The sequence below is a fragment of the Dipodomys spectabilis genome, unplaced genomic scaffold (genome assembly GCF_019054845.1).
Source record: "Dipodomys spectabilis isolate Male_0828 unplaced genomic scaffold, ASM1905484v1 ptg000399l, whole genome shotgun sequence".
NCBI lineage: Eukaryota > Metazoa > Chordata > Mammalia > Rodentia > Heteromyidae > Dipodomys > Dipodomys spectabilis.
The window spans coordinates 99,062-113,456 of NW_024871076.1; the positions used below are offsets into that span (position 1 = coordinate 99,062).

Sequence of the window (14,395 nt, forward strand, 5' to 3'; positions counted from 1 at the left end):
TCAGGAAGCATCCCTTTAAGAATATTGGAGTACAGTAACTTTTCCCTTACAAATCCAATCATCTTGCTGGGAATGTGGTTTAGTAGTAGAGTACTTGCCTAGCATGCATGAGGTCCTGGGTTCAATTCCTCAGTACCACATACACAGAAAAAGCTGGAAGTGTGCTGTGGCTCAATGTGCTAGCCTTGAGCAAAAAGAAGCTCAGGGACAGTGCCTACATCCTTAGTTCAAACCCCAGAACTGGCAAAAAAAATTCAATCATCAAACACAGAAATTATTTATATTGTTTAGTGTATTAGTATTCGTGCATATTTAATTGTGTTTTTCTGTATTAATTGTAAAAGAAAGAGGCTACACAATGCCATTTCTATTATGTACGTTAGATGTTTTGATCCTATTCACTCCTTCTATTGCCCTTCCTTGTTTATTATTGGCTGAGATGGAGTTTCAATAATTTTTTTCTACCTGGCTGCTGCCTTTGAACTGCAATCCTCCCACTCTCAGCCACCAAGGTAGCTGGGATTATAGGTGTGAACCACCATATAGAGCCTTATCGGTTCTTTTGGTGTTTAGTATTATGAGATTTTTCTTAATGTACTCTGGATAGTAATATCCTGTCAAAGGATATTAGTCCTTGCCAGGATTTTCTTTTATTTTGTGGGCTTTCTTCATTCTGTTCACTGTTTCTTTTTGCTGTGCAGAAGCCTTTTAGTTTAATACCATTCTATTAGATTTTTTTTGCTATTATTTCATAAGCTATTGCAGTCCTATATAGAGTCATTGTCTATGCCTATGTCTTTGAAGGTTTTCCCCTAGAAGTTTCAAATTTTCACATCTTAGGTTAGTGTCTATTTTGTGTAAAAGTTTGTACAAAATTGGAGATAGGAATTTATTGAGGCTGAAGTCCTATTTATGCTTCCCATGGAGTTGGGATGATGAGTGCACATTATCATGCCCAGTTATTGGTTGAGATAGGGTCTTGCTAATTTTTGCCAAGGTTTCGAACTTTTAATTTTTGGATCCCCACCTCTTTAGTAGATGAGATTATACATATGTGCAGCCACATCTGGCTTTCTATCCCTTTTACTTCTTTCCTCTTATTGATCTGGACAATTAAGACTATATTCAGTAAGGGGGGTTAAGACATATTGGCTTCCGCTTTCCTCAAATTTTAGAGGAAGTGCTTTCAATTTTCCCACATTTAGTGTAATGATGTCTATAGGTTTATCATTGATAGCCTTTAGTATGTTGATGTAAGATCTAGCAATTCCTAATTTCTTTGGGGCTATTATTATGGAGCGATATTGAATTTTGTCAAAAGCTTTTTTTCTGTATCTATTGAGGTGATCATATGATTCTTGTCCTTTGATTCTATTTTTGACATCTATTGATTTGCACAGGTTGAGCAAGCCATGCATCGCTAGAATTCACTACTAGCTTAGTATAGATATGTGAAAAAATGGGACATGGAGAGATCGTTTTTAATCATTTCTATTTGGGGCTCTAAATGCCTCCTATACTTGGATGTACATATCTTTCCCTAGCTTTGGAAGATTTTTGGCTATAATTTCAATGAGTAAGTTTCCTAATTGAGGTATTTGTTTTCACTATTCAGGGCTCTTTGCTCCATATGAACATTAGGGTGTACTTTTCCTATTTCTGAAAAATGATATTTTGATTTTTTAAAAAATAAAGATTGCTGGGCTGGGAAGGTGGCTCAGTGGTAGAGCACTTGCCTTGCATGCCTGAGGCCCTGGGTTCGATTCCTCAGCACCACATAAGCAAAAGAAAAAAAAAGCTGGAAGTGGTGCTGTGGCTCAAGTGGTAGAGCGCTAGCCTTGAGCTGAAGAGCTGAGGGACAGTGTCCAGGCCCAGAGTTCAGGCCCCACAACCGGACCCAAAAATAAATAAATAAATAAATAAATAAGGATGGGAAGGGGAAAGAAAGGAGGAGGCAATAATACTTGATAAGAAATGTACTCATTATCTTTCCCATGTAATTGTAACCCCTCTGTACAGTATTTTCACAATAATAAAAAAATAAATAAAATAAATAAATAAAAATAAAGATTGCTCTGAATGCCAGTCACTATGAGTAACATATCTATCTAACAACATTTAGTCTTCCAGGTCAGAAACAAATGTCTTTTCATTATTTCTTCTCTCTAATTTCTTTCATAAATGTTTTATTATTTTATATATATATTATTTTATATATTATTATTGGGGGGGGGGGTCCAGTTGTGAGGCCTGAACTCTGGGCCTAGGTGCTGTCCCTCAGCTCTTCAGCTCAAGGCTAGCGCTCTACCACTTGAGCCTCAGCGCCACTTCCAGCTTTTTTCTTTTTGCTTATGTGGTGCTGAGGAATCGAACCCAGGGCCTCATGCATACAAGGCAAGTGCTCTACCACTGAGCTACCTTCCCAGCCCCTGTATATTATTTTATTGAGTTGTAGTCTTAATTTTATTTTTTGTTCATTGTGATTATACAGAAATGCAATTGATTCTTTTTTCTAAGTAGTACCTATTTTACTTTAACTTAATGTTCTCAAATTCAGGAGATACAGTTAGCAAAAAGACACAAGCAGCAAGTATCTATCTCATCATCAGTACTGACTGCTGATAAATGATAAATGAAGTTGAAAAGTCCAGTAAGGGGCTGGGATGTAGCTCAGTGGCAAAGCGCTTGCCTAGCAAGTGCAACATCCTGGGATCGATCCCCAGTACCAAAAAAGAAAAGACAATTGTTTCTAACATATTTATAGGATGATTTCTATGTTGCTTTGTATGTCCCTCGTCCATGGTATAACCGATGTTTTCACTGTATAATTTGTGGAGGTGAAGGGAAAAAACCAAAGCGTTTAACTAGGGATACAGGTGGACTCATTGCAACAATGAGATGTACAAGTCGTTATGTCGAAAAATGAACTTTACAACTTTGATGGGGGGTGGGGGAGGATCGGGTGGGGGAGGAGGGAGTATGGGAAGGGATGGGAAGGGGAAACAAAGAGGAGGAAACAATGCTTGATAAGAAATGTATTCGTTACCTTGCCCTTGTAATTGAAACCCCTCTGTATGGTATTTTCACAATAATAAATAAATAAATAACATTTAAATCTTGAAAGTTAGTTTTTCTTAGAACTAATATTTTGGACTGGAGACATGGTTCAATGATAGAGCACTTGCCTATCAAGCATGAGGCCCTGAGTTTAGATCTAGTATTGCCAAAAATGAATTGATGTTTAGATAATTTTTTAGCAAAAGTATTTTCTCAGTTACGAAGTTATATCTTCTTCTTTAAAAACTGAAAGCAAGGGGCTGAGAAGGTGGCTCAGTGGTAGAGCGCTTGCATTGCATGTATGAGGCCCTGGGTTCGATTCCTCAGCACCACATAAGCAAAAAGAAAAAAGCTGGAAGTGGCGCTGTGACTCAAGTGGTAGAATGCTAGCCTTGAGCTGAAGAGCTGAGGGACAGCGCCCAGGCCCAGAGTTCAGGCCCCACGACCAGACCCCACCCCCCAAAAAAAAACACCTGAAAGCAAAACTAACTTCATTACAGTGTACAATGATAAACTCTAATAACAGAAAATATTTTAAAATAAGTATTCCTGTTCAAACATAAAGTTCATATAATACAGAGACAGTGTGATTTAATTTATAGTGAAGAAGTAGCAGCCATGCATATGACAGGTACTCAATAGTTGTTCAACTGGTCCTAAAACTTACAACATGTTTATTAACACATAAAGCAGAGCTCATCATCTTTATAAAACAGGTTTGCAAAATACTCTGTATTCTGTAACTGATTGTTATCACCTAAGAACACAAAAACAAACCCACACGTCCATCCCCTTCCTTCTTCAAGAACTCATTGAATATTTTTATTTTATACATCAGAAGTCATGCATGTCCAAGTCAAACAAGTTCACCTACTTAATTATATGTGGCCACAAGCAAAGATTGTTGAGGTAAGTTTTCACAAAACTTAATTTACCAATATCTCTATTTTATTAACAATGTGTAATATCTACAATCCATATATTTTTGTGTTTTGGAAGCATTGGTGATTAAATCCAGGTTTCACAAGTAATTGCAAGAATTCTACCACTGAGCTATATAACCCAGCACTTATCTATAATTTTATAAAGAATTCTATTTAAAGCCGGGCGCTGGTGGCTCACACCTGTAATCCTAGCTACTCAGGAGGCTGAGATCTGAGGATCGCGGTTCAAAGCCAGCCCGGGCAGGAGAGACCGTGAGACTTCTATCTCCAATAAACCACCAGAAAACCGGAAGTGGCGCTGTAGCTCAAGTGGTAGAGCGCTCGCCTTGAGCTGAAGAGCCGAGGGACAGCGCCCAGGCCCAGAGTTCAAGCCCCACGACTGACAAAAAAAAAAAAAAAGAATTCCATTTAGATTTTAAATTTATGCACAAATTGTAAATGAGTAAATTTGTAATTTTATTTTTAACAATTTAAACTGTTACTCAAGTCTACTTTAAAATTAAATCAGTACTGTGGATAACAAAATTTTAAATGACCTGTATTAATATTTTAAAATTTAATGATATAAATGTCCTAAAAAGATGTTTTCATATTTCATTATGCAATAAATAGGCCATATTTTTGAGGATTATAATTTTTTTCTGAAATCAACTGTTCCCCCAAATAAAGCACATTTAAAGTAAATATATCAATTTACTTGAGTCATATTTCCAGTTATTTTCTTTTTGACATACTATGCACAAATCCAAGTGAATATGGGACATATACACAGCATACACACACCTCACAAATGACCAGGTAATTCATACAAGGTTTCCAGTTACCACTTACAGACAATAACACAGAGTATTCAAGGAGATGACATTGAGCCAGATGGTGGTGACTCACACCTGTCATCCTACCTACTCAGAAGACTTGAGATTTTACGATAGAGGTTTTTTTTTTTTTTTTTTTTTTGGGTCCAGTCGTGAGGCCTGAACTCTGGGCCAGGACGCCGTCCCTCAGCTCTTCAGCTCAAGGCTAGCGCTCTACCACTTGAGCCACAGCACCACTTCCGGCTTTTTTCTTTTTGCTTATGTGGTGCTGAGGAATCAAACCCAGGGCCTCATGCATGCAAGGCAAGCACTCTACCACTGAGCCACCTTCCCAGCCCCTTACAATAGAGTTTTGAAGCCAGTCAGTAGAAACAAAATCCATGAGACATTTACGTCCAATTAACCAGCAAAATCTTGAACTGGAGATGTGGCTCAAGTAGTAGAGTTCTAGCCTTGAGCAAAAATAAAAGCACATTGAAAGTGAGGAAGCCTCAAGTTCAAGCTCTAACAGTGGCACACATCAAATCAAATAAACCCATGTAGCCTATTGTTTTAAGAGTTTCCCTTATAGGTAAGCAGATTTTTCTGTATAATATTGAACTTAAACTAGAGACATTCTGATCATCTCCAGTTCAAATGCTTTTCAAAAAATTTTTATAGTTATTATACAGGTGTTACAACAAATGCTTTGAAAGAGAATCTAGTTTTAAACTTTCTAATAACATAGGACAAATCTTATATAATGAATTTTGTTTTCAAAATAATGGAAGATCCTTTTGCAAGTTAGTATCTTGAATGCTGATTTTTTTATGAATGGATTTTCCATCATGATTTTGCTAAATTTATTAGCTCTATGTGTGTGTGTTCTAGAATTTTCTGTATATAATACCATGTCATCTGTGAACAGAGGTAATTTTACTTCTTCCTGTCCAATCTGGATATCTCTCCTTTCTTTTTCTTTCCTCATTACTCTAGCCATAGCATCACATGTTGAGTAGAAGCAGCATATTTATTGGTCGTTTCTGATCTTAGTCTACTATTAAGTATGGCCATTGTCATGTTGAAGTTTCCTTCTATTTCTTAATATGTTGAATGATTTTTAAAATCATGATAGTGTTAAATTTTGTCCAGTTTTTTTCAGTATCACTTAATATGCTCCTGTGTTTCCCCTTTCATTCTGTTAACTGCTGTATTATGTTGATTTCCTTATATTAAAACATTCTTGTACTTCCAGAAAAGGTCCCACTTGCCAATGATGTACATTTCAATAACTTTGCTGAATTACATTTGCTAGTATTTTGTTAAAGGCATTTGTGCAAAAACTCATGTGGAATAATGGTCTGTAGTTTCCTTATAATGTCTTTGGTGTTGGGGCATTGCTAGCCTCATAGAATAAGTAAAGAAGTGCTCTCTCAAGGAAAGAGGTGATATTGTCCAAAAAGAAATGTACTCTATCTTACTTATGTAACTATAACTCCTCTATACATCACCTTTATTATAACAATACATTTTAAGTGCTCAATCCTTACATATTTAGGAAGAGTTGGAGGATTGGTATTATTTCCTTAAGTGTTTGGAAGAATTAATCAGTGAGCCCTCTAGTTCATTATTTTGGGGAGGTTTTATTTGGGGAGGTTTTGTGTATGGTATTGGGGTTTGAACTCAGGGCCTCACACTTGTTAGGCAGAAGCTCTACCACTTGAGTTATTGTGCCTCAGCCCTTTTTGCTTTTGTCATTTTCAAATAGGGTTTCAACTTTTGCCTGGGCCAGTCTGGACTGATTCTATTCATGCCTCCCCTGTAGCTGTGATGACAGCCCAACGTTTTCTGGTCTTATAATCTTTTTTCCTGGGCTGGTCACCAACCTCAATTCTCTAAACTAGCTGGGTTACAGGCATGAGACATTAGGCCTGACTAAATTTCCCTCTCAGTTTTCATGCATCCCATGTTTTGTTATGCTGTTTTCACTTTCATTTGTCTTGGGGTATGTTCTGATTTCTTGTATTATTTCTGACCCAATGGTTGAATATGTTGTTTAATTTCCACATATTTGTGAATTTCCTAGTTTCCCTTCTACTTCATGTCTATTTCATGTGGTCAGAAAAGGTAGTCTATATGATTCAGTGTTTAACGTATCTTTATAGCACTAGAGATTGGACTTCAAGCATTGCACATTCTAGATAAGCACTCTACCACTAATCTACATCCCAAACCCAATCTTCTTCATTTATTAAGACTTATTTTGTGATGTAACACGACTTATCCTGGAGAATGCATGCTGAGGGCAGGGCAGGAAGGGTCAGTTACCAGCATCAGCTTTAGACGTTTTCCTCGCTTATTTATGTGTTTGAAGCTGCTGCTGCTCTCAAATAACTTTGGAACCTACAGATTGGGCAGATCCCCAGTTGCTCCAGAAGCCTCCGAATTTGTGCTCCCAAGAGTAGCAAACGACCAAGCTAAAGAAGGGTGATCCTTAAGCTCATTGGAGATTAGAGAAAACAAATAGAGCACTCAGTCCTGGTCTGGAAAGGGAGATCAGAAACAGGCAATCTGCCTGCCTGTCATTGCCTCCAGATCCTGTCCAGGAGTAAACTACCCTGTGAGAGAGGAGATTGGGGAAATAGAGTAATCTGCTGTACCTGAGCTCAAAGTAAGCTCTCAGTCCATTCAACAGCAAGCCACTCAGTCTTCAGTAATCCACAGGCTATTGGACTTGCTCTTCACCACAAAAGCTGGAGCCAACATCTGTACCTCCTGGAGCCCAAGTTCCTTCCTACTTACATTTCTCAGATGGTCCACATCTGTACATTCTCCCTCTGTTACTATTTCTTGTGGCTCTCTCACCCAGTGTGGGAGTGTCCCTGACTTCCTGACTTGTGAGTGTTCCCTGCTTTCAAGCCTCCCGAGCAGCTCAATCTCAAACATTAGATTCCCTCTCATGATTGCACTTGGTGATAGCACTCCAAGTTATAAGGAACAATGTAGTTGATTTCTTCTACAATGCAGCTTCCAAAGGTCTCTGTTAGATAAGATCCTGACTCCTGAATCTAGGACGGAAGTGTGTAAGCTGCCTGGCTTACTCTGTGGTTGTGACTTTGGCTCCCTACAACCACCTAGAGGTGTGGCTCAAGTGATAAAGTATCAACAGTGAGTGAAGAATATGGGTAAGAGCATGAATCCCTGAGTTCAAACCTCAGTACCAACACAGACACACAAAAAGTTTGAGCATTAGGGGCTGGAATGTGACTCAAGTGTTAGAATGTTTGCCCAGCAAATGTAAGCCAAGTTCAAATGCCAGCACAACTAAAAAAAGGAAAAAAGCCTGAGGCTGAATACTCTTTGATTTGTGTAAACATTCAAATGAACTGTTTGAAGATAGCTTTGGATATTTTCAGTACTGCTTTACTCATCCCCATGTTGTACCTTTCCCTTCAGCTGGTATGGCCTGCTTGTTATTCTATTCAAGAAATACTAACATGATCTCAGCAACTTCAGTGATACTATCTGTGGATACTATCTGTGGTTACCTTATATAGCTCTTGGTCTTTATTTCTGTGTCTTTTAAGATATCCATACCTGGAGTCACTTCAGGAAAAGGGTTTGCTAACCTAGCCCAGTCTTTTTGTCCTAACATCTTTAATTCAAATTTTTTTTTGTTGGTCGTGGGGCTTGATCTCTGGGCCTGGGTGCTGTCCCTCAGCTCTTCAGCTCAAGGCAAGCGCTCTACCACTTGAGCCACAGCGCCACTTCCTCTAACATTTTCGAGTCAAATTTTCTACCTCTGAGTATCAGGGCTGAGAGTGCCCGTTTTCTTTTCTTTCTTTTTTTGTCGGTCTTGGGGCTTGAACTCTGGGCTTGGGTTCTGTCCCTCAGCTCTTTAGCTCAAGGCTAGTGCTCTACCACTTGAGCTACGGCGCCACTTCCGGTTTTCTGGTGGTTTATTGGAGACAAGAGTGTCATGGTCTTTCTGCCTGGGCTGGCTTTGAACCATGATCCTCAGATCTCAGCCTCCTGAGTAGCTAGGATTACAGGTGTGAGCCACCAGCACCTGGCTAAGGGAGTGCCAGTTTTTAAATTAAGGTAAGACTGACAAAAACAAAAATCTAGGTCATTGTTTTCTCTCTCTCTCCTCCCCCCCCCATGCTTATCAGATAGGGACAAATGTTAGACCTTTCCTTCCTGATTGTCTTATGCCTAGTAGTGTAACACAGAGCTCAAGCACATTGGGTAGAACTGATAGACCTTCCTTCTCATTGGGTTAGCTGAATGAGTACTATTACTATAGAGCAGACATTTACTTTTATATGTACACGTAATGAGATATTGTTAAACTAGATGATGCTATATTTTTACTACTACTACTACTTCACCAATCATCAAAATTATACTTCTATAATTTAAATTCTATTACATCATGCATCTGCTAAAACCCTTCAAAAGGCACTCCATTTGAAACTCAAAAGTCGTTAAATGGCCTGAGGTACTATACCACTCTTGGACACTACCTCGCCAATACACATACTATTATCATACATTTTCCTCAACCTTATTTCTTTCTTTTCTTCTTAAGTCATTTTTTCAGGGGCACTTCTGATCTTGGGTTGTTCTTCTAATGACCTCATGGTATGCAATTCCCCTTTTGGAGCCTTTGGAGTTACTGTTACTGCTGCCTGAAATGCTCTTCTCCCAGATACTTATAAGAATTTGACATCTTATTCTGCTCTTTCCCAACAGTATTTATTATGACTACTTATGCATGTATTACTTGCCTCCCTTACCTACACTATCTGAAGATCAGGCACTAGTTTTATGCACTGCTTAATTCCTAAAACTGAAAATTGTGTCTATCACAAAGTAGGTACATTTGTTGAATTGCTTTTGTTATGATTTGCAAAATTTTCATTGTGGTACATAAATATATATATTTATTTATTTATATAAATATATATATTTATATATATCTGAGGAAATGTAAATAGGAACTTGAAGCTTCTAGAAACGTGTATTTGCCTACTTTTCATTCAACTGCTCTGACAAGCAGTTCCATGTTAGGTCTATACTTGAGGCTAGTAGTATTTGAAATAAGAGAATCCAGTGAATACAGCCTCTCTTGCAGTGAGGGAGCTGTCAAGACAAGATTCTTTCTCTCCTGTCTTACCACAATGATCTCTCTTGTCAAAAAATGTCAGGGTTCTCCAGAAAGCAGACTGACTACATTTAAGCTTTTGCAATGAGCTCACACTACATATGTAAGTTTCAGATTAAAAAAAACCACCGGGCGCTGGTGGCTCACACCTGTAATCATAGCTACTCAGGAGGCTGAGATCTAAGGATCGCAGTTCAAAGTCAGCCTTATCACCAATAAACCAACAGAAACTGGAAGTGGATCTGTGGCTCAAGTGGTAGGGTGCTAGAGGGACAGTGCCCAGGCCCAGAGTTCAAGCTCCATGACTAACAACAACAACAACAACAACAAAAAAAAAAAATACAAAGCCTCTCAATTACAAAGTTGAGTCTTGTAGAAGCTTTTATTTCACTGATCAAAGAATGAACTAAATTGAATCACTAATGATTAACATCAGGCATGCACCCCTACCTGAAATTGCTGTTAGTTTCTGACCAGCCTAAAGTTTCATAATTTCTTTAGGCACATTTAAAAGCTTTTCATATCCTGATATATGGGGTAAGATACTTTCTTCCTGTGGCAGTCTAGTAATGAGAATTAAGTTCACTGACTCTATTCCTTTATAACTAAAGGTCTCTAGATTCTCAAGCTGCCAATTCTTCTTTGAAACCATATTTCAATATAGGCATTTATTTCAATATAGATATTTAAGTAAATCATAGGGTAGGGAAGAAAGTTAACCTAGAAAGACGAAGTGTACTATATAAACACTCCATCATTTTTCTGGCACTGATGGTCAAACAGTAGATAAAGAGGCCCACAGTTAAGTGCCAAGTTATTATTCTCCCACGGCTGCCTTTTCTTGCACAAAGATCTCCCTCAAATCTGAAATTATTTCACACAAAAGAGATGTGGTCCTACTATCAAATTACAGAAAGCATTTCCACTATCAAAATTATAGAAAGCAGTTAAGGAGACCTTAAGAAAAGCACAGCCCTACATACGGTAATCTGCATCTAATAGTTTTCCATTTGTCAATTTCACATGATTAGCATTAAAAACACAACCAAATACACGTGACCCTCAAGGTCCACCCCCACAAAACATTGGTCTTTGTTCATTGTCAAATGACAAGATGTCCCAAGAGTGAGAAAAGGTGGGTGTCAATCCTCCATAGCCATTTCTTCAATCATTCCCTCAACAGCTCTTCATTTCTTGGACTATCTTCCTTTTCCAAAGAGGTAATGCTGATATCAGTCAGAAAGGCTTTCTGAGAAGACTGGCTTGGATTTCTGGGTCTGTTCCAGTCGATTCAAGATGAATTGGCTCGTATCAATGAAGCGCTCAACGCAGTTCACAAAACAGGCCTCAGCCCGACTGTCCAACTTTGGCCCAGGCTTGTCCATGCACTTCTCCTGCTCAGGACAAAATATAAAATCACAAAAGGAACTTGCAAAGAAAGAAAATACGTAAGAACAGTATCTGATAAGTTACTCTTGCACATTTGGAAGTATACTAGTTGCCAAACAATTTTTTACTGGCTTGTCTTAAATTCTTATAACAACCTTGTGGGAAAGACATTATTTTAAATCCTTGTTTTGGGGAAAATGAGGAAAACTGTGGCAGAGATATCCTTTGCCCAAGATTATAGGGCAAGGGAATTGTGTAGGTCAAGAAAAATGGTAAAAATACAAGATAATTCTCTTTTGTGCTGAATTTGGCCCTAACTGCACAACATTGCAGTACTTGCGTTAAATGCCTTTATATTAACTGAACGAATGAAAGAATTAGAGGATAACTCTTTATAGTAAGGCACCCTAAGTTTTATCAAGGAAATCATTATTTTTTTAAACTTTTTAAACTAGTAAATGGATGCATACAATAGATTTTGAACAAATTGACTCCCTCTACTATGTTCCTATGCCCTCTTCTCCCCTTCCATGTATGTGTATTTATGTATATATGTAACTTCATATATTTATATGTATGTGTATATATATACATACTATATCTAAGTACTTCTGTCATTTTTACCCCCCCCCCTTTTTTTTGCCAGTCCTGGGGACTGATTTCAGGGCCTGGGCACTGTCCCTGAGCTGCTTTTGCTGAAGGCTAGCACACTCTACCACTTGAGCCACAGCACCACTTCCAGCATTTTCTGTATATGCGGTACTGAGGAATTGAACCCAGGGCTTCATGCATGCTATGAAAACACTCTATCACTAGGCCAAATTCCCAGCCCTCTTTACCCCTTTTTTTATCATTTGTTTCACTATGTAGTCCAGGCTGACCTTAAAGTTGCAATGTTCCTTTCTCAGACTGGGATCACAAGCATGCTCCACCACAGCTCCATAAGCCAGAGGGTTTTTTTTTTTTTTTTCTGGGGGAGGGGGGGCTTATGGTCGTGGGGCCTGAACTCTGGGCCTGGGCACTGTCCCTCAGCTCTTCATCTCAAGGCTAGCACTCTACCACTTGATCCACAGCGCCACTTCTGGCTTTTTTCTTTTTTGCTTATGTGGTGCTGAGGAATCGAACCCAGAGTCTCATGCATGCAAGGCAAGCGCTCTACCACTCAGCCACCTTCCCAGCCCAAGCCAGAGGTTTTTGAGTCTTCAAGATGAGTGAAAATTTATGAGTTTTCCTAAAAAGTCCATAGTTCATAGATCCTTAAAGTGGCCCTTGCTGGGCACTGGTGGCTCAGCCTGTAATCCTAGCTACTCAGGAGGCTGAGGTCTGAGGGTGGCAGTTCAAAGCCAGCTGAGGCAGTAAAGTCCATGAGACTCTTATCGCCCATAAATAAAACACCAGAAAACCAGAAGTGGTGCTGAAGAGCTCAGGGACAACACCCAGGCCCAGAGTTCAAGCCCCACAACCAACCAAAAAAATGTAGTCCTTATCCCCACCCTCTCCAAATGTAACAAGTAAGAAATTAAAAAACAAAGAATGAAAACACCTTAGTCAAAGACAGACCTGAATTAATAAGTAAGCATTCTGAAGGATCATAGTCCAGTTTATGAGGAAAGTGACTGTAAAAACGGATGCCTGATTCTAGTTCAAAAGTGGTTTCAATGAATTTCATTCTTGATTCTTTGCTGTAATCGCAAGCCCCCTACTCCAAATACAACAAATTATCTGTCCTCGAAGTTCAATAACTTTGTATGTGAATCGAGTGCAATATGCCCGCCTTGACAACCAGAATACTTTGATCTCCTGCTACAAATGCCTTCTAACATTTTGCCAAAGTCTCCTAGTAGGGCAGACTCGATTCCTCAACCTTCAGATTCGAAATGGCTTGGGACTGCACAACTCAACAAGACAAGTAAATGTGTATGTTGGGAGAAATGCGCCCAACTTTTATTGTCAGTAGGCTCAAGCCACTCATTTTTTTCACTAGAGGGGTTAGATATGGGTAATCAAGGTAACTCCTGAGAGAAATCCAGGAACAGAAGATTCCCAGACTCTCGGGATCTGGGCTTCCTAAAATAAAATTCCAGTACTGGGGGTCGGATTGTTCTTGGTAACCAGCATTAAGCAGCTTCAATCTCAAGTGTCTGGAAGTGCTTGGTAGGATGGCGGCCTAAGGCTCTGAGCTCCAGTTTCTTGCACCAACAAAGCGAGGTCCGGAGTGGAGAGAGTCCTCAGAAAAGTGGAGTCACCCTTCTCCCTTCCTGCTCGGCCTAGGGAGCCTGAGCCATGCCTCCCAGAGAATACTGGTGACTCTACCCTCTTTTTAAATTCCCTGGGGCAAAGGCAGGGGGAACGTGAGGGCACTGCCTAGATCCCAGCCCCAGGATTCTTACCCAACAAAGTTCAGTCATCTGGTGCACCAGCTGCTGGAAGCGCTGCTTCTGCGTCTCCACCTCAATGAAATGCTGTAACTGTGGGTCCACTGCGCCCAGACCTCCCGCGGAAGACGAGGACGAATCCATCCCGGCGCGAACACGCGTGCCGAGAAGAACTCCGCACCAAGTCACCGACCTTCACGTGTCTCAAAGACGGAACCGGAACCACAACCCACGGCCTCAGGGACCGCCCCGTGAGCGCACTGCGTCGGCGCAAGGCTGCCGCCCTAGACCGCTCCGCCATTCCCCAGGCCTGGCGCCATCACCCTGCTCTTCAGACGCGCGGTATCCGTAACCCGCCGCACATTCGTGGCAGAGCCTGGCGTGCGCCTATTGCGCACGCGTGGTCGAGACGTTAACTCCAAAACAAAAGAATAAAGAGAAGGATATTACATTAGACCACGTGTCCCGTTGCGGGAGGGCGGGGCCTGGCTGCTCCGCCCCGGTGCACTTCCAATCCGCCCCCGCCTTTTTACCACTCGGCGGGGGCGTGGGGGGGGCGGATTGCCTAGGCCGGGACTGGCCAAAGGCATTGGTGGCCGTTGGCGGGGAAGGTGGAGGGTGGGAGTGGGATGAGGATGAAGGGGCGCTGGTTGTAGTTCTTTGATAAAT

General features: G+C 40.3%; 1 protein-coding gene across 1 annotated transcript; it reads right to left on the reverse strand.

Annotated features, from left to right (window-relative positions):
- Positions 1–10,317: 10,317 nt before the first annotated feature.
- Timm8a (translocase of inner mitochondrial membrane 8A) lies at positions 10,318–13,968 on the reverse strand. The gene is made up of 2 exons (XM_042667387.1): positions 13,742–13,968; positions 10,318–11,356 (listed from the first exon to the last, which is right to left on the reverse strand). The coding sequence occupies exons 1-2, from the start codon at positions 13,868–13,870 to the stop codon at positions 11,195–11,197; spliced, it is 291 nt and encodes a 96-aa protein (XP_042523321.1). The 5' UTR covers positions 13,871–13,968; the 3' UTR covers positions 10,318–11,194.
- Between the last annotated feature and the right edge of the window lie 427 nt (positions 13,969–14,395).

Coding starts and splice junctions, on each gene's coding strand:
- Timm8a (XM_042667387.1), bottom strand. CDS start 13,870: ATGGATTCGTCCTCGTCTTCCGCGGGAGGTCTGGGCGCAGTGGACCCA. Junction 11,357..13,741: donor AGATGACTGAACTTTGTTGG/GTAAGAATCCTG, acceptor TGTCCTGAGCAG/GAGAAGTGCATGGACAAGCC.